This window comes from Sciurus carolinensis, chromosome 4, assembly GCF_902686445.1.
Source record: "Sciurus carolinensis chromosome 4, mSciCar1.2, whole genome shotgun sequence".
NCBI lineage: Eukaryota > Metazoa > Chordata > Mammalia > Rodentia > Sciuridae > Sciurus > Sciurus carolinensis.
Genome location: NC_062216.1, coordinates 64,982,856 through 65,005,245, shown reverse-complemented (window position 1 = coordinate 65,005,245; position 22,390 = coordinate 64,982,856). Strand labels below are relative to the sequence as shown.

Sequence of the window (22,390 nt, the reverse complement as noted above, 5' to 3'; positions counted from 1 at the left end):
CCTCGGAAACTTAGTGAGACCCTGTCTTAAAAAAAAAGGGGGGGGGGTTTTGAGGATATAGCTCAGTGGTAGAATGTCCTTAGGTTCAAACCCCAGTACAAAAAAAAAAAGGGTTGTCAGATTTAGTAAACAGAAATATAAAATGCCAACTTTATTTTGAATTTCAGATTAAACAATAAATAATTTTTAGAATAAGTATAAATAATAAACAGATTTTAGCATAAGTATATCCCAAACTCATCATGGGACATACTTATACTAAAAATTATTCACTGTTTATCTGGAATTCAAACTGGGCATCCTATATTTCTATCGGTTAACCTAAAAGGGAAGGGACAAAAATTTTCGAGTTAAGTTCGCGGATTCTAGGGGGACTACTGCAGGCCCTGAAGCTCCCTCTTATATGTTTAACTTAAAAAACAAAACAAACCACCAAACAAAACTTTCTTCCTTCCATTTCCCCGCTCCTTCCTTCCTTCTTCTGTCCAACTTTAAAATTTACCACTCTAAACTTTTTCCTCCTCCCCCTTTCCTGCCCTCCCCCTCTCTCTCCCCCTCCCCTCCCCGCCTCCTCTTCCAGCGCTGGACCCAGGGCCTTAGGCAAATTAAGCACACGCTTTAACACCGAGTTATATCCTCAGCCCCTTATCATTTTTAACTGTACAGCTGAGTGGCACTGAGCGCATTCCCACTGTTGCATTGCCGTCACCAACAATCATCTCCGAAACTTTTTCATCATCCCAAACTGAAACTGCATCCATTAACCACTAACTGCCCATCTCCCTCCTTTCTTATCCGTGGTAATCACTATTCTCTATGAATTTGACTGGTGTAGGTACTTCATATAAGTCAAACCAGATAATATCTGTCCTTTTTGTGCCTGGCTTCTATATTTAATTTTAAAACGGGTTTGGGAACTAAGTGTTCCCACAAGGAAAATCAGGGTGTGCTACAAGATTGATTAAAGCAGTCAAGTATGCAAGGTTGGAGGTGAGGGGACGGTTCCCGGGTCTGCGCCGGGTGTCCCGCACCAGGGCACAGAGGAGGCCTGCCCGCGCCCTGAACAGAAGCTATGCATGCCGCGCGGACGACTGGAAGCTCGAAGCCGAGGTGGATTCCGCGCTGGGCCGCGCCACCGCCAGCCCGGGAGTGCGGCGGGAAGGCGGAGCGAGGGCGTGCGTCCGACGGCGCTAGGACCCCGCGGCGCGGGCCGAGCGGAAGGGAAGCGCGGCGGGCGGCGGCCGCGGCGGCGCGCAGGTGAGGGGGCCGTGGGCTCGCCGGCGAGCGCGGGCGGCGGGGCGGAGGAGGGGACGGGAGGGAGTGGAGGAGACTGCCGGAGGGCCGGGGGAGCGGGCGGAAGCCCAGCATCGCTGAGCCCGCGGCCCTGCGTGAGGCGAGGGCGAGCGAGCGGCGCCGGAACCGCAGGCCCCGCGCTGGGCTCAGGGCCGCCCTCGGGGCGTTTTGGTCCTCCCGGGACGTGCGCCGCGACCCCCGGCCCGGCCCGCCACGTCCTGCCCTCGCTGGAGGCGGAGGCCCGCAGTGGACCGGGACCTGGACCCGGTGGGGCTCCGCTGCCTCTGGCCCGCCCGCCCTGTGACCCTCACGCGCCGCCCGGGCAGCCGGGTGCTGGGGACGAGCAGCGCGGAACCGTGACACTGTCCTGGCGCTGTGCGGGCCCTTTAGTTGGCCCCATTCTGTTTGGACCGCGCCTGTTTCCCGATCGCCTTCTGCAGAGCTGAAGATCTGCAGAAGATCTAGGGGACAGATCCTCGGAGGGGATGGTTTGCCGGACGGGTTCCGTGCACTTCCGAAATTATAAACCGCAATGTGAAAGGCATAGGGTGTGGGTTCCTTTTGCTGCGGGAGTCCTCGATCTTTCTCAGACTCTCTAGGGTAGTGCGATCCTATGGAAATATTAGGCGATACGCGACAAATATGCATTTTTTGATTTGTCAATTTAAAAAAATTGAAGAATATCTTGAATATGGCATAGAAAATACTGTTATTAAAGCATATTTATGTGTTTATGGAATGTATTTAAAAAAACGAGTAAGCAGGAAATATCAAAGGCCTAGCATGAATTGCAGTCATCCATTATGGAACTGAGGAGTTAATACAAGAAAACAATACCTAATACAAGAAAATGCTTTTGGTAAATTTTTCACCTTTTGTTTTTCAACCAAATCCCCCATGTCTAGCTATTTATTGTGTTTTCTCACATTATCCGTCATCTTTTTAAAATGGGCATCACAGACTTTTGCCAATGAACCTCTTTGTACCTGGGTTTTCTCATATGTATAAGTCGACATTATCACATAACTCCAAAACGTATTGTGAAGTTATACAATTGAAATGATTCAAAATGACCTGCAAGTGTTTGTCACACAGAGGGGCTCAGCCTCCCTAAAGTCAAAACTATAACTGGGTTTACATAGGACAAAATATCAAAGTAAGGTATCTTTTAAAATTTTCAAGTGTTTTGTACTGGGAGTTGAACCCAGGAGCACTTTACCACTGAGCTACATCCTGTCCTTTTTATTTTTTTGAAACAGTGTCTTGCCAAGTTGCTTAAGGGTCTTCCTTAATTTGTTGAGGCTGGCCTTGAACTTGGGATCCTCCTGCTTCAGCCTCCTTAGTTGTTGGGATTACAGGTGTGTGCCATGTATGCCTGGCAAGATAGTGTTTTAATTAGCACCAACACAATCTTGAAACTCTAAGATTTGTATTTTTATATAAAACAATAAAATGTACTGATAAGTAACAAAAGTTCTGCATTCTGACAACATAGGTTCAAGTCTGGGCTTCATCATAAGCTAGCATTTTGATGTTGGAAAAAATGTTATTTGGTCTGTCCAACTTCATTTCCTTATCTAAAATTGGTGATAATGATACATTCACCAATACTAATAATTCTTTAAGAGATAGACTGCTCTAAAGTATATAGGTATTATTAGCTAAAAGTAGTAGTAATTATTCAATGTTATTCATTAATATTAGTAATAATATTGCATATGAAAATACTATCTACTGAAATAGTAAAGATTATCTTCATAATCAATAAATGGGATGGACTCAAACTAAAAAGCTTTTTCTCAGCAAAGGATACAATCAAGAATGTGAAGAGAGAGCCTATAGAGTGGGAGAAAATCTTTTCCACACGCACTTCAGATAGAGCACTTATCTCCAAAATTTATAAAGAACTTACAAAACTTTACAACAAAAATACAAAGAACCCAATCAATAAATGGGCCAAGGAACTGGACAGACACTTTACAGAAGAAGACGCACAGGCAATTAATAAATATATGAAAAAGTGTTCATCTCTAATAATTAGAGAACTGCAAATTAAAACAACTAAGATTTTATCTTACTCCAATTAGAATGGCTTTTATCAAGAACAAAACAATAATAGATGTTGGCATGGATGTGGGGAAAAAGGCACACTTTTACATTGCTGGTGGAGTTGCAAACTGGTGCAGCCACTCTGGAAAGCAGTATGGAGAATCCTAAGAAAACTTGGAATTGACCCACCTTTTGACCAGTTATCCCACTCCTCGGTTTATACCCAAAGGACCTAAAATCAGCAAACTACAGTTACACAACCACATCAATGTTTATAGCAGCTCAGTTCACAATAGCTAGATTGTGGAACCAACCTAGATGCCCTTCAACAGATGAATGGATAAAGAAACTCTGGTATATATACACAATGGAATACTATTCAGCCATAAAGAATTATGGCATTTGCAAATAAATGGATGGAATTGGAGAATATCATGCTAAGTGAAATAAGCCAAGCCCAAAAACCCAAAGGCTGAATGTTTTCCCTGATAAGTGGAGAATGATATATAATGGGGGTGGGGATGGGGAATGAGAGAATAATGGGGGAACTTTAGAATATGTAGAAGAAAATGAAAGGGAGGGGGTTATGAAAAATGGTGGAATGAGACAGACATCATTACCCCATGTACATGTATGATTACACAAATGGTATGAGTCTACATTGTGTACAACCATAGAAATGAAATTATGTACCCCATTTGTGTACTATGAATCAAAATGCAGTCTGTAAAAAATTAAAAACTAAATAAAAATTTAAAAAAAGATTATCTTCATGGTAAGATTGAAAAGGTACCAGATATAGGAGGAAGAGACAATAAAATGAAAATATTATGATTTTGGTGCTTAGGCCAGAATTCATTCAAGGGTGTCTTTCTTGAAAAAAGAGGAAAAGAGACTCACTTCTTTAGATTTACAGGACACAGAGGAAGGAAGGAAGGAAGATACTAACTACATGTGATTTTTAAAAAAATTTTCAAAAACATTTTATTGCTGCATTCTAATTATACTTAATGATTATCCATTGTGATATGTTCATACATGCACATAGCATAAATTAGTCTGTTTCATTCCCTCTTACCTACCTTTTTCCTCTCTTTTTATGACTGCCAATCCTATTTCTCTACTTGTCTTACTTCTGTTTTCATGAGGCCCCTTTTCTTTCCTTTTTCCTCTCTAGTTCTGCATATGAGAGAAAGCATAACCCTGAGTCTAGCTTATCTCACTTAGCATGATGTTTCCCAGTTCCATCCATTTTCCTGTGAATACCATAATTTTGCTCTTCTTTATGGCTGAGTAATAGTCCATTGTATATGTATACCACATTTTCTTTTAACTAATGTTCATCTGTTGATGGATACCTAAGCTGGATCCACAATTTGGCTGTTGTGAATTGTGCTGCTGTAAATGGGTATGCGTGTATTGCTGTAGTATGCTGACTGCAAAGTTGGGTCATGTGGTGGTTCCATTCCTAGTCTTTTGAGGAACCTCCATACTGATATCCGTAGTGGGTTGTGGTAATTTACAGTCCCACTGACAGTGTGTAAATGTTCCTTTTCTCCTGTATCCTTGTCAGTATTTTTTTTTTTTTGTATTCTTAACAAATGTTGTTCTCACTGGACTGAGATGAGATCTTAGTATAGTTTTAATTTGCATTTTCTTGATTGATAAAGATGTTGAATATTTTTTTCATGTATTTGTTTGCCATTTGTATTTCTTTTGAGAAGTGTCTGTTTAGTTCATTTGGCCATTGATTGAGGTTTTGGGTTTTATTTTGTTTTTTGTAGTTAAGTTTTTGAGTTCTTTATGTAGTCTGGATGTTAATTCTCTGTCTGAAGAGTAGCTGGCAAAGATTTTCCCCCATTCTGTAGGCTCTTTCTTCATGCTTTTTGTTTCCTTTGCCATGCAGAAGCTTTCTAAATTGATACCATCCCTTTTATTAACTCGACTTTATTTCCTGTGCTTTGGAAGGCCTGTTAAGGAAGTCATTGCTTGTGCCTGTGTATTGGATTGTTGACCCTGCATTTTCTTCTTCTTCTTCTTTTTTTTTTTAATATTTTTTAGTTGTCAGTGGACCTTTATTTTATTTATTTACATGCAGTGTTAAGAATTGAACCCAGTGCCTCACCGCATGCTAGGCAAGCCACAACCCAGCCCTGACCCTGCATTTTCTTCTAGCAGTTGCAAAGTTTCTGGTCTAATTCCTAGATCTTTGATCCACTTTGGTTTGACTTTTGTGTAGGTGAGAGATAGGGATCAAGTTTCATATCCATTTTTTTAAAGTAAAAAGAAACAAGTTAAATTAGTAGTATATATTATTTAACCCAGTTTATGTAACATGTGGTCATTTCAGTATATAACCAATATAAAAATTAAGGCACTATTTCACATTCTTTTTTCCTACTAAGTCTTTGAATTTTGGTGTACATTGTATACTTTCTGTACATCTCAATTTGGACTAGCTGCATTTCATCTGTTCAGTGGCTGCATGTAGCTGTTGGTGGCCACCATATTGAACAGCATCCATCTAACTTCTAGCCATGGTATTCAGTATTATTCACAAACTGGCCTCTTTTTATTATTTCTTTTCTTGTTATTTCCCCAAAGATGGTTATATTCTCACCACGCAAAACCACTTATCAAACTCCTAGACACCATTGGTTAAGCTGTTCCTTCTACCTAGAATGTTCCATGTACCCTCTCTGGGCCTTGGTAGAGAGGTACAGATTCTGATAAGAGACTTTTCTGGACTCCTCTAACCCCAGAAGGGATTTATTACTTCTTAGTTCTTTATTCATAGCTGTATTAGAGTGCTTATTGCAGGGGGTTTCGTTGTTTTGGGGGCTATCTCTCTGTCTAGTGTCTTTTTCATCATTGTTGTGATCATGGCCTGTACTTAATAGCTGATGAGTAGATGTTTTCAGACAGAATGAGTAAACAACTAACCAGCTGTATTCACTCTCTTAATTCTCCAGCGGATGTGATACTTCCTTAGTAGATATGTGCCTGTACTACCCTCTTGCACATGTTTGTGGGCAATCACATACACATCCAGATGTGGTAACTAACGAGGAATTCATCTCAAGACCTACACAAAAATTATCTTCTCTTTCCCCCCCCTCTTGATTTTACAGATGGGAGAACTGAGGCATAAAAGTAAGTTAGGATGGCCAGCTGATTTGTGTCAGTATCAATACAAAGAAAGAAAGGGGAGGAGAGTTCTTGAAAGAGGTGTAGTGGTCTCAGAGGATTGTGTCCCTTAGGTGGTTGGGGATCAACTGACTCCACTTGGTTGCTTGCTAAGAGGGAAGGGAAGTGGGGAGTGAGAAGTAACTCCTGGGTCTTGATGAGTATTCAAGGCAGGTTCAGGTCTAGGAAGCTGAGAATATCTTTCCTGGAAGCACCAAGGAGGAACTCATTGCTGGAGAAAAGTTGAAGAGCAAAATGATCATCTCAGATCAGGAAAAAAATACTGGCCTACAGAGGATAGGAGAGAACCAGTAAGGCAAAAGGAAGAGCTCAGGAATACAGTTGGTGGAGCCAAGAAGTTGGCTCCTGTTGGTACAAAGACTTCTCAGAGAGCAGTACCAGTTCTCAGTCTGTAGAATAGGAGAAGGGAAGAAAATCAGAGATTCAGAGAAGGCAAGCAACTTAGGCTTGATCACACAGCACTTTAAGCACAAATGAAGCCTTCTAGCCCTTTCTGCCATACTTACCTACCCCACTCACACCTCTGTTGCAACCAAGGGCCCCAGTATGGTGCCTAAGAGAGCAGGTCTGGGGCGCAGTGCCAGGCCTGATTAATGTCTTCCTCACCGTCTTCCAGAGTGGGGCTGTGATTAAGCCTATTTATAGGGGCCTGGTGCCTTAATATTCTGCCTGGCGTGTCTCTTGCCAATCAAATCAGTGCCGTCTGCAGTGTGATTGCTGCTTTAGTGGCACCAGGGAGCGGAGTTAATTAAACCCAATATAAATAGACTCTGCCCTCGCCTTGCAATTCGAAGGCGTGTTTTTCCTTCCTGTCCTCCACCCCCACATGCACCTCCTTCTGATCCCCTTAGTGCTGGCCTGGGTGAGCTGAGCATGGGCACTCCTATACCTAGAGTCACTGGCCTGGAGTTCCTTGGGGGCCAAAGTGGGAAGAACCCAAGTGTCCACATTCTTTCTGCTTTCCCAGAGTTGGGTACCATTTGACAGTGGAGTCCAGTGATCCCTCCCCCTTCCCTTCCCCTGCTTCCAGGCTCTGTGTTTCTCTGCAGCCAGGGTTTCTTATGTTTATCCAAGAGTGGGAGGTGGAACTGAGATAATGTGTGGAAAGGGTGCTTAGCAGGGTACCAAGCACCTTGGAGGAGGTCATGAAATGTCACACTGTTTCTGAACTGTCTTCCCCTGGTCCTGGCTTTTTCCTCCCTCAGTCACTCAGCAGTCATCAGCAGAATTCCATCTCCATGGAGCCCCAGCCTTTCACCAAATGTTCTCCACCCCTCCCCCTCCCTGCTCTTTCTTATACAGGCTGAACCTCCATATCACCTTGCCCTGTGGTGTTGGGTGTGGGTGAGCATGGGCCTGATGCTCTGGTTCCCACCCACAGGTACCATGACTCCCATGAGGACCCAGCATTCCTTGGTGGGTCAGACCTACTCAGTGCCTCTCATCCAGCCCGACCTTCGGCGAGAGGAAGCCATTCAACAGGTGGCAGATGCCCTGCAGTACCTACAGAAAGTCTCTGGAGATATCTTTAGCAGGTGGGTACGTCTACTCTCCCCTGCCCCTGTTCCGCCCCATACAGGGCTGCCCCCCACCCCCCAGTCCTGGGAGTCTTCTCTCCAATGTCAAGGATACACACTCTGGGAACAGTCCCTGTAGTGATTCTGGGTCCTAGGCCGGGCACTACTGGCTTCCTGGTGTGGAAGGGACTTAAGGTAGGAGCCCAGCTTGAAAACTTTTCTCCTAAGTGCTTGAGAGCTCAGCACCTATTGTCCCATGTGGCCCCTGGGTTTCCCGTAGATACCACAGGTCCCACTGGTAGTTCTGTACATCCTCCCACCCAGGGGCCCTATTCAGTTTTTCATGCTGCTAGCAAATATGTACTCAGCATTCTGGTGTTCGAAGCACTATGCTCATCTATAGAGTCAGCAGTGAGTAAGCTAGTGCCACTGTCCAACTAGAGTATATACCCTGGGAGGAGGGACACTTAAATACAGTCATGCCTCCCTTAATGACAACAGGTTGTGCTCTGGGGAATGGGTTGCCAGATGATCTCTTGGTCGTGTGAACAAAGTGTAGTGCACTCTATAAATCTAGGTGGGGTAGGTCAGTCTGTCCACATGGCCTGTTCATATCAAGACACACTGTAAATATGATGCAGATGAGGCTGCTGCTGGTGTAACCTGCACACTGTTTACAGTAAACTTTTATAGGTAGAAGGAATACACTCTGAAATAACAGTGAAAAGCATAGTATGGTAAATACAAGTCTGGGAACAGTTGTTGATTATCATTATAGAGTCTTTTGTACTTTACATGTTTGTATGTGCTGTACTTTTGCACAACTGCCACATGCTAGGCTTCTTTACACCAGCATCACCTCAAACATGAGCATAGTGTGTTGTGCTTTGGCAGTGACATACTATGACATTACTAGGTGACAGGAATTTTTCAACTTCATTTTGGGACCACCATTAAATCTGTGGTCCTTTATTGTCTGAAACACCATTATCTACTGTATAACTATAATCAATTACACAATTAGTTAATTACATTTGTAATTTTTTAAAATAATGTTTACATAGCATTAGTCAGGCACTAAGGGCACTCATTTAGCGCTTGGTATACTTGAGGTTCTGTTATCTTCCTTTTATTGGAAACTGAGGCACAGAAAGGCTAAGAAACTTGACCAAGTGACAAAGCCAGGGTTCAAACTCAAGGACTGGGTAGCTTCAGATTCTGTGGGATTATTATCGTTTGTGTGCAGCTTGTAATGGGTGGCCTGGCTTGGTCTCCAGGGATCAGAAAAGATGTGAGGAAATAACATTTATGGTAAAATCTGGGGGTGGGAGGTTAGGTCAGGAAGCAGAACATTCCAGAAAGAAAGAAGGATATGAGGGGAAACCCTGAAGTGGGAAGGACCTGAAAAGAAGCTGGCATAGCTAGAACAGGGTGAGGCTGGTGAGATGGGCAGGGCTTTTTGGGTCGTTAGTGGTTTTGAACTTGTGTTAGTCAGCTTTCCATTACTGTGACAAAATACCTGAGATAATCAACTTAAAGGAAGAAAAGTTCAAGGCTTCAGAGGTTTCAGTCTATGGTCACTTGGCCACTTTGCTTTGGGCCTGTGGTGAGGTGGTACATCATGGCAGAATGTGTGACAGAACAGAGTTGTTAATCTCGTGGTGCTAAGAGGCAAAGAGTGAGAGACAGGAACCAAATATCTCCTTAAGAGCACAACACAGTCCCTAACTTCCTTCCTTTAGGCCCTATCTTTAAAGTTTCCAGTTCTTTCCAATAATGTCACAGGCTGGGGAGCAAGCCTTCAACACATAGCCTTTGGGGGGACAGTTTCAAACCATAGTAGAGCTGGGAGAGCTGCAGCTTTCTGAATCTTTAGCACTTATCCAACACAGACCCTGGGCTGCACTGGTTTTTCATTCATTGTTTATTTAACATGATTGAATGGTGGACTGGGGATATAGCTCAGTGGTAGAACACTTACCTAGCATGTGTGAGTTCATGGGTTCAATCCCTTGTATCAAAAAGCAAAATAAAAAATATAAATGATTGCAGCAATGGAGTTTGCTCCTTCCAAAGGCCCCAGGTTTTATCCAGAACACAGATATTGTTTTGGGTTTTAAGTCATCTTAGCTTTCTGCCTGGGTGCCCCCACTATGCTTCACATGGGAGGACCTTTTCTTTCACTGTGCCTGACTTCCTGACCCAGGTTCCTTCATGGTCCAAGTCATCCTGCACCCCACCCCCAGTTGTACGCCAGACCTGGAACCCCTAACCCTTCCTTGTGTAGTCTCCTCTGCCTTCAACAATTCAAAGTCAGCCTCTTCCTGGAAGCCCTCCCCGTCGGGGAGGAAATGTTGTCTCTAGCCGAACTTGGTGTAAACCCCAGATCCTCTCAGCTCTTCCGCCCAAACTCACCTGCCTGCTCCAAGACTGTTCACAATGTGACTTTACAGGGGCAGGGTACCAATGTGGTTAAAGGGGTCACCTTTGAAGCAGAATGCCTCTGCTCAAATCAGGCTTTTCCGTTTGCTTGCTCTGTAACCTTGGGCACGTTACTTAACTCCTCCAAGCCACAGTGTTCTCATCTGTAAAATTATACTAATAATGGTATCTTCCTGGTAGAATTGTTGTCAAGATTAAATGAATTAAAGCACACGAAGGGAGAAGCAGTGAATGTTAGCGCTTACCTGTTAATATCAATTTTGTGATGCCATTCATCAAGCTACTGTCAGTAGTTATAGAAAATGTTAGATGCCTTCTTTGTGTTTATTTTTATGCTAAATATGCCCAAGGGACACATAAGTAAGAGGTCATAGGCCTTTAAGAACCATCAACCCCAGACAATGGCCATTCCATGCCCAGAGCTTGGTATGGGTGCCAGAACCAATTCCTAGAAATCATCACATCTCCTCACCAGAATTGTGACTGTAGGCTCGCCCTTCTGGAAGAAGAGTGTTGGATTTTGGGCATATCTTCCTCCTCCATCCTGGTATTTGGCACCTTGTAGATAGTTACATGGTCAGCTTGGCAGGGGAGTGTGGAGTTGGTTGAGCATAGGTGCAGGCCCTCCATGTGGCAGGGATGACCCTGGGAGGGTAGGATGCCTCTCAGAGACCTGAATCTGAGTCTAGGCTCTATCTCAACCAGGTTCAGTTCACCACATCAACCCCCATCACATAGTAAATGTACAGGATATGTTGTCCTCAAGGAGCTTAGAGTCTAGAATAGGAAAGCAAAGGGTTGGCTGTTTCTTAAGTGCCTGCTGTGCACTGTGGGGCTTCCAGGGATCTAGAGAAGGGAAACAGAAGATCAGTGGCACAACTCTCAATTAGAACTCCCCGAACCAGCTTAAACAAAAATCAGGAGAGCAGGCTTCAGAGTTGAATAGCTTCAGTGGTGGCATCAGGACCTGGTTTTGCTTTCATTCCTCTTCAGCTTAGGTTGGCTGCATTCCCAGATAGGTCTTTTTCCAGTGGTGGCAAGGAGACAACTGGTAGGGCCAGAGGTTATACACTCAGGTCAGAGCTTGTACACTCAGAAAAGAATGCTCCCCACTGTGCCAGCACTTCCTCCAGATGTTACTCTTGCCTCTGTGGCCTGGCTTGATTCTTATGTCTTCCAGAATCAATTACTGGAGCCATAACACACTGATTGACTCAGACCTAAGTTGCATACTTTACCCGAGGCACAGGGACTGAGCTTTGGGGAGTGAGATTCCTCAAAGGAAATGGGGCTGTTACTTGCATAAGGAGGAAATAGATGCTAGAGAGGAAAATGACAGGCCCAGTCCAGTGGCCAGGAAAGCCCCAGTAGAGGGGCAGGAAGAGTCATAAAGAGGGTTATGGTTAGGGACGTGGGTGTACAGGTCATCTGGTGGAGTCTAGAAATGGGGACCACAGGCTTAGAGAGAAGCTTGAATGGGCCTGGAATAGTGTGTCATGGGCTCTGGGAGAATCCAGCTTTTGTGCTGGGGTGCAGATGTTGCTGTCTGCCCCACACTTTCAGCTCCGTTACTGCAGAACAATGTGTAAAGAGTTGGCTTTCTGTGTGTTTGTGGGCCTCTGGATCATGCATCCTTGGGAACTTTGCCTCATGTTTCTGTATGTCCTCTGTGTACTGCAGGAACACTTCCTGGCAGGAGTGGGAGTGAGTAGGGTTGTGAGTGAAAAGTTGGGATCAGGAAGGTATGGTTGGTTGGTGGGGGTTCTTGCAGCAGGACAGAACTTTATGTTTGATTTAGGAGTCCTAGGGAGCCATGCAAGGTCCTTGAGCAGGGAAGTGATGGGACAGATCTTTGGGAAGGCTTTTTGGGCAGCTGTCACAGAGTAGACAAGAAGGGTCAGGGTGGATTCCAGGGCCACCCTGGAAACTGTTTTTGAGGTCAGGGCATCAAGGATGAAGTTGTCCAGTGTAGGTGCAGGGAGAGCTGGAGTAGAGACATTTCAAAGGAAGTAGTGACAGGGTTTGATAGCAGGCTGGGGACAGAAAATGCAGAAAAGGAAGGAGTCCGTGTGGATTTGGGGTGGGGATGGGGAGTGTGGACCCCTATCTTCATCCACCTGCCCCTATCCTGCAGCAGTTCATAGGCTGGGGAGGTGGAGATGTGAACCCTAGCATAGAACTCACCCTTAAACATGCTCCACCTGCTTGGAAACCTCTTGCCTTGAAGAGCTCGTAGGTGCAGGAGGGACTCTCGCCGCTCCACTGCCCCCATCTCAGGCCCAGGCACAGCCCCTGGCCTCAGCAGAACCTGGGCTTGTTGTGGAGGTGGGTGAGTTCATGGCAAATTAGCATTCCAAGCTGGCCTCCTTCTGCTCTGCCAGCAGCCGCAGTGGGGAGCCATGCGGAGACTGGAGGGAATGACTGCACATCTCAGGCTCTCTCCAGCCATGCCCTGCAGCTCCCCCGCCCTTCCCTCTGCCCATCTTCACCTGGAAAAGCCAGTCCCAAAATATCTGCCCAGGGATGTCACCTGCTTCACATGACTTAGATGACGTGGGGAGGAGGATGTGGACAAATGCTGTTGTGGACATGGAGATGCTGTCCTCTGCCATTCCTGCCAGCCCCAGCCCAGAAGCAGCAGTCCTGTGTAGCTCCTTCCTCCTGGGAAGGGGTCCATTTTCTCCACCAAGCTTTTTCCCCTGACCCTTTCTTCCTTCTCGCCTTCCCTCTCTCCCTCCTTTTCAGCATCCCATCCTTTCCTCTTGTCCTCACTTCCTCTGTGCTCCCCCTCCTTCTTGGCACCTGGTGGCCCCCAAGGTTACAAAGCACTCAATCAGCTGCCTGAATAATTAGCAGATCATTCTTAATTATCCCAGATTGTGGAGGAGACTCAGGTGGGAGCCCAGGCTCAGCCCTGCTTCCCCGGGGCTGGGAAGAGGTGGGGGAGGGGCAGCTGCTCCAGTGGCTGTGGGTGCTCCTTCACAGCAGCCTCTAGGGCCTGCCTTGAGGAGTGTGACAGGCCATAGCAGTTGGGGGGCCTGCCTGGCTTCATGGAAATACTGCCCTAGGGGATAGGGGTAGTCTTTGGAGGTGGGGACAGGCAGTCCAGGTACTGTCTTGCCCTCCCACTCTCACAAGGGAGGGGAGAACAGTCCCTGGGTGCCTCCTTTAGAGCCTCACTCTTCAGCCAGAGGAATTGCATGCCCTGACACTTGTCCTGTGAGGTGTTCTCTTGCAAAGAGCCTCTTTCCTCTGCCTGGAGTTCCCTTCTTCATTTCTGCTCCAGACTGCTGCTTCCAAGAAACTTCCCCAACCCCAGCCCCTTCCACCATGCAGGAGTGTGCACTTTCCTGTGAGTGCTGCTAGAGCCTCATCTCCCAGCCTGTGTGATCCGAGCACTGGAGGTGTGTCAGCTGGCACAGGAGCGCTGTCCAGGAGCCACAGTCATTCCAGATATGCAAGTTATGATTCAAACTTTTTGGCCAAAGAAGCCAAGCCACATACCAATAAGTGACTTGCCCAAGGTCACTCTACTTCTAAACAGAGCTCAGGTGCATGGGACATTGTTATCAATGTCCTTTTCTTTTCTCCCTAATAGACCTGAATCACCTTGAGGGGGGATATTGTGTCATCTGATTTGTCTCTCCCCACAGCCCCCAGCCCTGTATTTTACAAATGGAATACCCTCAAGTTGTTTGTTGAACAGTGAGGGGTGGGGAGGGAAAGAAAAGAGAGGGGGATGTTTGGAGACACCGCCCTCCAGAACTGGTGGAGGAAGATGGACTAGTCATGAGGCCCAAGTGCTGGTTCCATTTCCATCCCTAGCAGAGGCAGCCTTCTCTGCTAGTGCCTGGGTACACGGGCTGTAGGTTCAACTATGAGCTTGGAAACCGAACTGCCTTAAGTAAGCTACCAAGCCAGGAGGATCTAGACCAGGAATGGCACACATTGCCCTCACACCACTATTCCACCTCTGGCATCTTGGTGGGCACTGTTAATCAGCATCCCAGCCCCAGTGTGACCTAACAGCCCTTCCTAACTCAGCTTTCCAGACCATCACTGCCATTTAACTGAGAGGGTAAGCAAATGGTAAGCTCTTTCTCATCCTGGGTCTGTATTCTCCCTCAGTGGCATGGTGTGTGACCTTAAGAGATGAAGACTATCTGGGGGCTTCACTTAGAACTATAGGTTCTTGGATGAGAAAAGAAACCCAGACATTGTGTCTTCCATCTCCACCCTGGGGTAGTGTTGCTTGGTGCATATCTGACAGGCAGTCATCCAGCTGGAATCCGATGGTCCTGCAAAGCCATGTGGCTCTTCAATAGAAAGTTCTATGTAGAACCAAAATCTGCTTCCTTATAACCCCACTCACTGGTCCTAAAGCAGCCTTCTAAGTCTAATCACTTTTCCACCTAACAGCTCTTTTTTGAGATTTTTTTTGATATTTGAAGGGAATTATCTTCTCAAAGTCGTCTCATCTTCAGCCAGAACATCCTTCAGTTGTCTTCCTGTGACTCATCACCTTCCTTTGGACGTTTGTTCATTTGTTCATTTGTCACATTCTCTTTACCACTTGTAATATGTCAGGCTCTGCCCCAGATGCTAAAGACAATGAAGAACACAGTCTGTAGTCTAGATGGGAGTTCAGAGCCCAGTTTGAAGGGGACACCGTGGTGGGTGAGACTGGGGCTGGTATGAAGCAACTGTCCTTAACCTAGGGCTCTGCTTTCTCCTGTGCCTCCAAGAAGGGTATATGTTCCCTGCTTGTTGAAAGAGCAGGGGAGGGTAGGAGAGGGATCACTGAGATCTTACTCACTTTCTAATCTGCTTAATGTGCTTTTAGCTCCTACTGAGCATTTAGTGAACTAAAACCTCCAGGTCTTTCTTCCCTGAACTACTGCTAAACCAAGTTCCCTTTGCCTTCTATATTTGTGCTCTTGATTTTTTAGAACTAAATGCTGGGCTTTACATTTATTCTTTGTAAGTGGGATCTTGTTGATTGCAGTCCATCCTCTGGCCTTTCAAGATGGGAGTCCTGATGCCACTGCGCCTCTTGACCTGCCTCTATGTGATGTGCCAGTTTTCTAATCAAGTGTCGAATGAATGGGACAGGGCCGTGCCACAGACCTGTGTGCAAGGCCAAGTTCAGTCCCTTCTTTTTTGTGCTTTTTGGGTACTGCTGTTCATCTGGCTGTGATCTTTCTTCTATGTCCTCTCCTTCAGCCCCCATAGCTTCATCTTGTCCACTGGATTTGGTTAGAAACTCAAAATCCTTGATGACTCAAGATGGCACCATTTTGAAGGTTTTCCCCTGGTACCCCAGTCTAACAACCTTGTCAAAGAAAGAAATGTGATGAATTTTCTTTTTTGACACACACTAGCCCCTAGGACTTGCCTCTTTCTTCTTTAAGTGCTTACAGACCCTCTCTTTAATAACACATTCCAGAAATTTGCCAGGCCTCTTTGAGGAGCTTTTGTTGACAGCCTTGAGAAATCAGTCCTCCTGTCTTTGATGACAGAATCAGAACAGAGTAGCCATTGTCTTTCTCCCATTTTCATGTCCTTCCTGCTGTCCCTGTGAACTCTGAGTGGAGCTGTTAGCTAACCCCTAGGACTGCTTCAGCAGACTATGACTGTGTGGGGGACTGGAGGGAGGTTAAACTTCTCCTGTTTGAGCACTCATTGTAGCGGATGAAGACTTCCTTGCAGGAGAAGATGGACCCACTGGTTCAGATGGTTCTGCTTCTCCCACTAGAAGGAGACAGCTTCTTTCCCTTCTCTTTCTGTTCTGCTACCATCCATATACCTGTCAAGGGGACCTAAGCAACTTTGGGACCTGTGCGTATCCCAGCTGACCCCCACTCCACCACCGCACCAAGCCCTGTGCCTTGGTTTTTACCAGATTCCTGACTGTTTCATCTTTTAGGGAAATCCTGATATTCCTTGGTCACAGACCCCTCTGCCTCTTCCTACCTTTCCCATGAACTAAACTTGGCCTCTGCTTCCTCATTCCTTATGCTTCAGACACGTGCTTGCTGTCATGGGGAAGTTGCTCACAGGACCACTGTGAATGTGGACTGTGGGTGGGGGCTGGTGGTGTTGGAGGTAGGGGAGCTGGAGGAGTGACTGGGAGGATACGGTGGCACATGAATCAGAGGTAACTTCAAAGGGTGCAAACATTGCTATGGCCCAACAGTACGGAAACACCAAGTGAGGTTCACAAGTATTGAGTGTGAGGTACATGGGCCTCTGTCATGTAAGCACCATAGAGTAAGTGTCTCCAGATGCCAGGCACTGTTTTAGGCACTTAAAAGTACAGCAAGGAACACACCAAGGCCTGACTTCTAGAGCACACACAGGCAAGCGATGTATGGTATCCAGAGGTGCTGTGGGGAGAAGTATAGCAGGCTGGGGGCAGAAAGTACAGGTGCATTTCAAGATTCTGTGGGCAGTGAGGGGACTTATGGGGGGCGGGGACTATGAAGTGAAGGAGCCAGCCATGTACATGTCTATAGAAGTGGCATGCTCATGCAAAGGCTGTGAGAGGAGAATGTGTTTGACACATCAGGAATAGCAGGGTAGTTGGTGCATGAAGCCCACCCCACATCCAGGGGAGGATGGAACAAGTGAGCATCCTGGCCACCTAGAGTCTTGTAAGCCATAATTAGGACTAAGGATTTACTTCTGTGAGTCACTGGACATGTGTAGGGGCAATTCCTCAACAGGCCTGGAGTTTGAACGTAGGTGATGGCCCATAGAACCAGCCTTGCCCTTCACTGAGACTTACCCAACTCTAGTTTCCTTCTCAGCAGAGGCCAATAGTCTGTTGACATGATGTGACCATAAGGGCTAGGTGTAAATGCTCTGCCAACTGTAAATAACTGTATACATATGTGTAGGTAATCATAATGGTCTCTCCATACACCCCTGCTTGAGACTATGAACTGGAGGCAGGGACCGTGTCCCTTCATATAGTATGTGCAGGTGCCACCTAGGGGCCAGGTGGCTTCCCCTCCTTATCCAGGGCTCCAAAGAATTCAGTCCCATTAATGTCTAGACCCCTCAGGCAGGATAATCATGAACAGGGCAAGATCAGCTCTGATGGTCAGGTGACACTGTTTGGAGAATCCATGCCCAGGATCGGGCAAAGTCATAGGTCTGCTATTGGCAGCAGGAGCTGCAAGGCTGGGAGTAACCCCAGCTTCTCTGATCTTTTCTGTGGAAGAATCTCCCAGCGAGTGGAGCTGAGCCGGAACCAGCTACAGGCCATTGGGGAGAGGGTCTCCTTGGCACAGGCCAAGATCGAGAAGATCAAAGGCAGCAAGAAGGCCATCAAGGTAGCTGGTGGGGTCCTGTGTCCTGTGTCCAGTGTGCAGTCCCTCCATCTCCATGTGCCCCGGCTGTCCCATCATACTTCACACTTTCCTTCTGCCCAGGGGTCACCTCCCCATGCTCACTAACCAACCCCAGGCTCTCTGGAGCTTCTCAGGTACCTTAGGCTTGTTCCTGTTCCCACAGGTGTTCTCCAGTGCCAAGTACCCAGCCCCAGAACGTCTGCAGGAATATGGCTCCATATTTACCGGTGCCCAAGACCCTGGGCTGCAGAGACGGCCTCGACACAGGATCCAAAGCAAGCACCGCCCCTTGGATGAGCGGGCCCTGCAGGTCTGGTGGTCACATTCATCACACCTGGAGGCCATTACTGATGATGGAGGAGCTGAGGGTTCCCATAAGCATCTGTACCCCAAGAGGATTCTAAGTGGGATAGAGGTGGGGGTCAACTTAGCTTGGTGCTGAAACCAACCATCCATCTCTCTGTCACTCCCCCTTACCCCAGGAGAAGCTGAAATACTTCCCTGTCTGTGTGAACACCAAGCCAGAGCCAGAGGATGAAGCTGAGGAAGGGCTTGGGGGTCTTCCCAGCAACATCAGCTCTGTCAGCTCCTTGCTGCTCTTCAACACCACTGAGAACCTGTATGACCAGAAGGCTGGGCTGCAGAGATGTGGGTGGGAGGAAGGGTGGCCTGGCTTAGTAAGGGTTCCTGGTACGTGGTTCTAGTGCAGCAGTCCAGAGCTGACCAGTTTGGTTTATAAGGCCTGAGGACCCACAGCAGACTGCATCCTGTGATGCCTTGGGAGAGGTGGTCAGGAACCTGGGCCTGTCTGATGCCACCCTACCCAACCCTATAGGTATAAGAAGTATGTCTTCCTGGACCCCCTTGCTGGTGCTGTAACAAAGACCCATGTGATGCTGGGGGCAGAGACGGAGGAGAAGCTGTTTGATGCCCCTCTGTCCATCAGCAAGAGAGAGCAGCTGGAGCAGCAGGTAGAGATGGAGGCGGTGTGGGTGGGTGGGGTTTGTCAGCCCTGCCTGGGTGCTTCTCTAGGGTAGGGCTGTACTGTGCTCTTTACCCACCCAGCTATGTGGCATCTACATTGGGTCACACTGGCCTCCTCAAGGTCTCACTGTAGGCCCGTGCTCCCAGGTGGCTGTCAGCCCTCATGAATCCCCACCCAATCCCACAGGTTCCAGAGAACTACTTCTATGTGCCAGACCTGGGCCAAGTACCTGAGATCGATGTGCCGTCCTACCTGCCTGACCTGCCTGGCATCGCTGATGACCTCACGTACAGTGCTGACTTGGGCCCAGGCATTGCCCCCTCTGCGCCTGGTGCCATTCCTGAACTGCCCACCTTCCACACAGAGGTTGCTGAGCCTTTCAAAGCAGGTGAGCTGGGAGCTAGGGTGGGAGTTGGCCCAGGGAGCTCCCCCATTCAGCTTCCTTCACCCCAGGCACTCACACTTTCATTCCAGACCTAGAGGATGGGGTGCTCACAGCACCCCCACCCCCACCACCGCCTCCGCCACCACCCCCAGCTCCTGTGGTGCTGGCCACTGCCCCTCCACCCCCTCCTTCACCCCAGACAGTGGTCTCCACCAGCCAAGGCGCCAGGGAGGACGACAGCAGCAGCAGTGCACCTCCTTCAGGTAGGGGTGGTGCTGGGTGGGGCTCATAGTCCCTGGGGGGCAACTTCAACAGAACAGTTTTCTGGATCTCTGAAAGATTAAGCAGTCATAAATCCTAGATTTACAGGATAGTTCTCATTTCAAATATTTATTCCAATAGATTCATAAGAGTGGTTTTCAAACTGTAGAGCTTTGGAATCTTCAGGAAAAGTGGAGCTGTGTCCCCCACTCCCAGTTAAACCAATGGAAAAAAGTCTACTAAAAAAAATTGAAAATACAGAACTTATTTTAATATTGTATCTCCCAGTCTATTTCCAGCCTCCAGAAGGGGAACAAAAATCCTTTGTTGGCTCATGCATCAATCTGGGATACTTATCAGCATGTCAGTGACTCATAGGGCCCACATTTGCAGGGTGGCATATAAATGAGTTGGTGGAGAGGGATCAGGGATACCTGGACACAAGACTCCTGAGCTTGTTGGCTGCAGAAGTTCAGGCCCTGCACAGTCCCAGAAGCCCCTGCTTCACCACCTGGCTCCCTGTTAGGAGAGGAGGTGCCCTCCCTCATAGCCAAGCTCTGGAGGCTGTCCCCATCCAGCCCTGCTTGAGCAGCCTTTTCCCCTTGTGCCCATCCCTACCTCCCAGCTCCAGTCCAGGGAGCTCCCAAGGAAGTGGTTGACCCCTCCAGTGGCCGGGCCACTCTGCTGGAGTCCATCCGCCAAGCTGGGGGCATCGGCAAGGCCAAGCTGCGCAGTGTTAAAGAGCGCAAGCTGGAGAAGAAAAAACAGAAGGAGCAGGAACAAGGTGAGGGGACCCTTGGCCCACTGCAGGAGAGCTCCAAGCAAAAGGTTACCTGCCCCTCCATCTCCACCAGAGTCCCTCACACTGTTCTGCCCACCACAGCAGGCTAGCACCCGAGCCACACCACCCCAAGCTTTTCCTTCAGGTATTCCCTAGAAACCCCAGTGGATATCCTCATCTGGGCCAGGCACACCTAGTAGAGCCTTCCTCTCCAAGTTCACAAAACCACTAGTCTTTGCCAAGAGTTGTTAAAAGAGGTGGTCAGGGACCTAAAATATTTTGGGGACCTAGGGGTTAGCTTGGTCCTATTTTATGCAGCAGGCTTGTCTGCTGTGAATTCCAATCTGGCATCATGCACTACCTGAGCATAAAGCAGCAGGGTCCTGGCACTCAGCAGTCCTTGGTTTGTGTCCCAGTTCTGCTTCTGACCTGCCTGGTGACCACAGGCAAATTGCCTAACCACTCTGGGCCAAGTCCTTTTTGTGAGAAAACATTAACTACTTTGTTAGTGCCACTGCAGGATCCAGATAGACCAAGGCTCCAACAATCTGTGATGAATGTGTGGCTGGGGAGTGTCGTCCAGGTGTAGTGAACAAACCAAGAGTATGAGGCTGAACCTGGAGATGTCCTACTTGACTCCTTTGTACTCCCTCACCATGGCTTCCTCATTGCAGTGAGAGCCACAAGCCAGGGTGGGGACCTGATGTCAGATCTCTTCAACAAGCTGGTCATGAGGCGCAAAGGTAGGAGGCAGGTGCCATGCCTTCCATCCTTGGGATATTTTTGCATGTATTCCTGTCTCTTTCTTCCTGTTCATAAGTCTCCAAGGGCTGGGTGAACGACTGCCCTGACCAACCTCTATAACTAGTCTTTTCCTTCCCAGGTATCTCCGGGAAGGGACCTGGGACTGGGGCCAGTGAGGGACCAGGAGGAGCCTTTGCCCGAATGTCAGACTCCATCCCACCTCTGCCACCCCCACAGCAGCCACCAGGAGAGGAGGATGAGGATGACTGGGAGTCTTAAGGGGCTTGTCCCTCTCTAAACCCTGACTTGGGCTGTTGCCTCCTTGGAAACATCCAAAAGCAGCTCCTGGGCCTGCCACCCTATCAATCCCTGCTGTCTGAGGATAGCTGGGATGGGGGACAATCCCAGGTCTGTACCTGAATCCCCTGCTTGCTCACGTGACTGCCTTACCCACCCCTTTACCAGGGTGCTCTGCTCTTCCCTAAAGATCTTTTAAGGGAAAACAGCGATGTGAATCAATAAAGGGTTATACAAGAATGGAGCACAAGCCAGCAGTACACTTTTAATTAAGGTACCATAGTCGTGCAGGACATAGCTCTGTCCTTTGAACCTGTCCCCTACCCTTGTGGTCTCCAGGTGATGGGGCAGGATATCCAACGTTTCTGAGGCCCCTTTCTCCAGGTTGGGGGTGTCGGGAGCAGGGGCAGCTGTTGCAGAGAAAGGGAGATTTTTCCACGGGGATTGGGGGAATGTCTCAATGACACAGTGTCTCTAAAAATAGTCACGCTGAGAGCCTAATGGCCCTTGGCATGATGATCCAAGGTGTCTTGGAGTTTGCTCAAGTGCTGAGAGGGAGGGAGGTGCTGCTGACTTGAAGGCAGAACTGGAGGCAAGCCAGGGAGATAAAACCCTTGCAGAGGCTGAGGAACAGGTGATGGAACAGGGCTGCAGCTGGGAAGTGAGGCTCCTGAGGAAGGGAGCTGGAAGTGGGACTAGCTGAGAAGGTAAAAGGGCAGAGGCAGGATGGGCCTCACCTCTGAGAAGGTGGTGGCTGCCACACACAGCCTCCTGCAAAGGCTGGGCAGGAAGCTGACCCTGGGCTGTGCCCAAGTGTGGACAGGATGATCTACTATTTCTTCAAGATGAACAAACCTGCTTCTGGCTTTTCTAGGTAAGCCTGGATCCTGATAGCCCCAGTTGGCTGGTTTGAATCCACAATTCTACACCTGGGTTTCACCATAGGCAAAACTGAGGCCAAGTGGGTGGGGTACAGAAAGAGCCTGGTGCCAGGCAGTGGTGCAGGCAGCCATCAGGAAGGGCCTGACTTCTCCCGATGAAACTGTGGAGACAGGAAAAGGCAGTGAAAAACTA

The 22,390-nt window shown here is 47.8% G+C and overlaps 2 protein-coding genes across 5 annotated transcripts in view; one reads left to right on the top strand and one right to left on the bottom strand.

Annotated features, from left to right (window-relative positions):
- The first annotated feature begins 1,131 nt into the window (after window positions 1–1,131).
- On the top strand, window positions 1,132–21,579 carry Washc1 (WASH complex subunit 1). 3 transcript variants are annotated; one of them, XM_047548105.1, is made up of 11 exons: window positions 1,132–1,257; window positions 7,931–8,088; window positions 17,734–17,845; window positions 18,027–18,173; window positions 18,346–18,482; window positions 18,699–18,834; window positions 19,035–19,236; window positions 19,323–19,496; window positions 20,120–20,278; window positions 20,950–21,018; window positions 21,159–21,579. In XM_047548105.1, the coding sequence occupies exons 2-11, from the start codon at window positions 8,039–8,041 to the stop codon at window positions 21,296–21,298; spliced, it is 1,326 nt and encodes a 441-aa protein (XP_047404061.1). In that variant the 5' UTR covers window positions 1,132–1,257; window positions 7,931–8,038; the 3' UTR covers window positions 21,299–21,579. The 3 variants fall into 3 exon arrangements, with proteins under 3 accessions (XP_047404061.1, XP_047404060.1, XP_047404062.1); XM_047548104.1 differs by having other exon boundaries at window positions 1,138–1,257; window positions 7,931–8,084; XM_047548106.1 differs by lacking the exons at window positions 20,950–21,018; window positions 21,159–21,579 and adding an exon at window positions 20,785–20,934 and having other exon boundaries at window positions 1,138–1,257; window positions 7,931–8,084.
- Window positions 21,557–22,390, bottom strand: part of Ddx11 (DEAD/H-box helicase 11) — a 94,335-nt gene continuing 93,501 nt past the window's right edge. For both annotated transcript variants that reach the window (XM_047548103.1, XM_047548102.1), the window contains exon 34: window positions 21,557–22,358. In XM_047548103.1, the coding sequence (XP_047404059.1) occupies window positions 22,240–22,358 (119 nt within the window). In that variant the 3' untranslated portion in view covers window positions 21,557–22,239. The remainder of the gene's footprint in view (window positions 22,359–22,390) is intronic.

What these genes read in the sequence shown, in the direction of transcription:
- Washc1 (XM_047548104.1), top strand. Translation starts at nt 7,936, where the DNA reads ATGACTCCCATGAGGACCCAGCATTCCTTGGTGGGTCAGACCTACTCA. An exon ending in TTCAACACCACTGAGAACCT is followed by an intron (nt 18,483 to 18,698) that starts GTATGACCAGAA and finishes CCAACCCTATAG; the next exon opens with GTATAAGAAGTATGTCTTCC. An exon ending in GAGAGCAGCTGGAGCAGCAG is followed by an intron (nt 18,835 to 19,034) that starts GTAGAGATGGAG and finishes CCAATCCCACAG; the next exon opens with GTTCCAGAGAACTACTTCTA.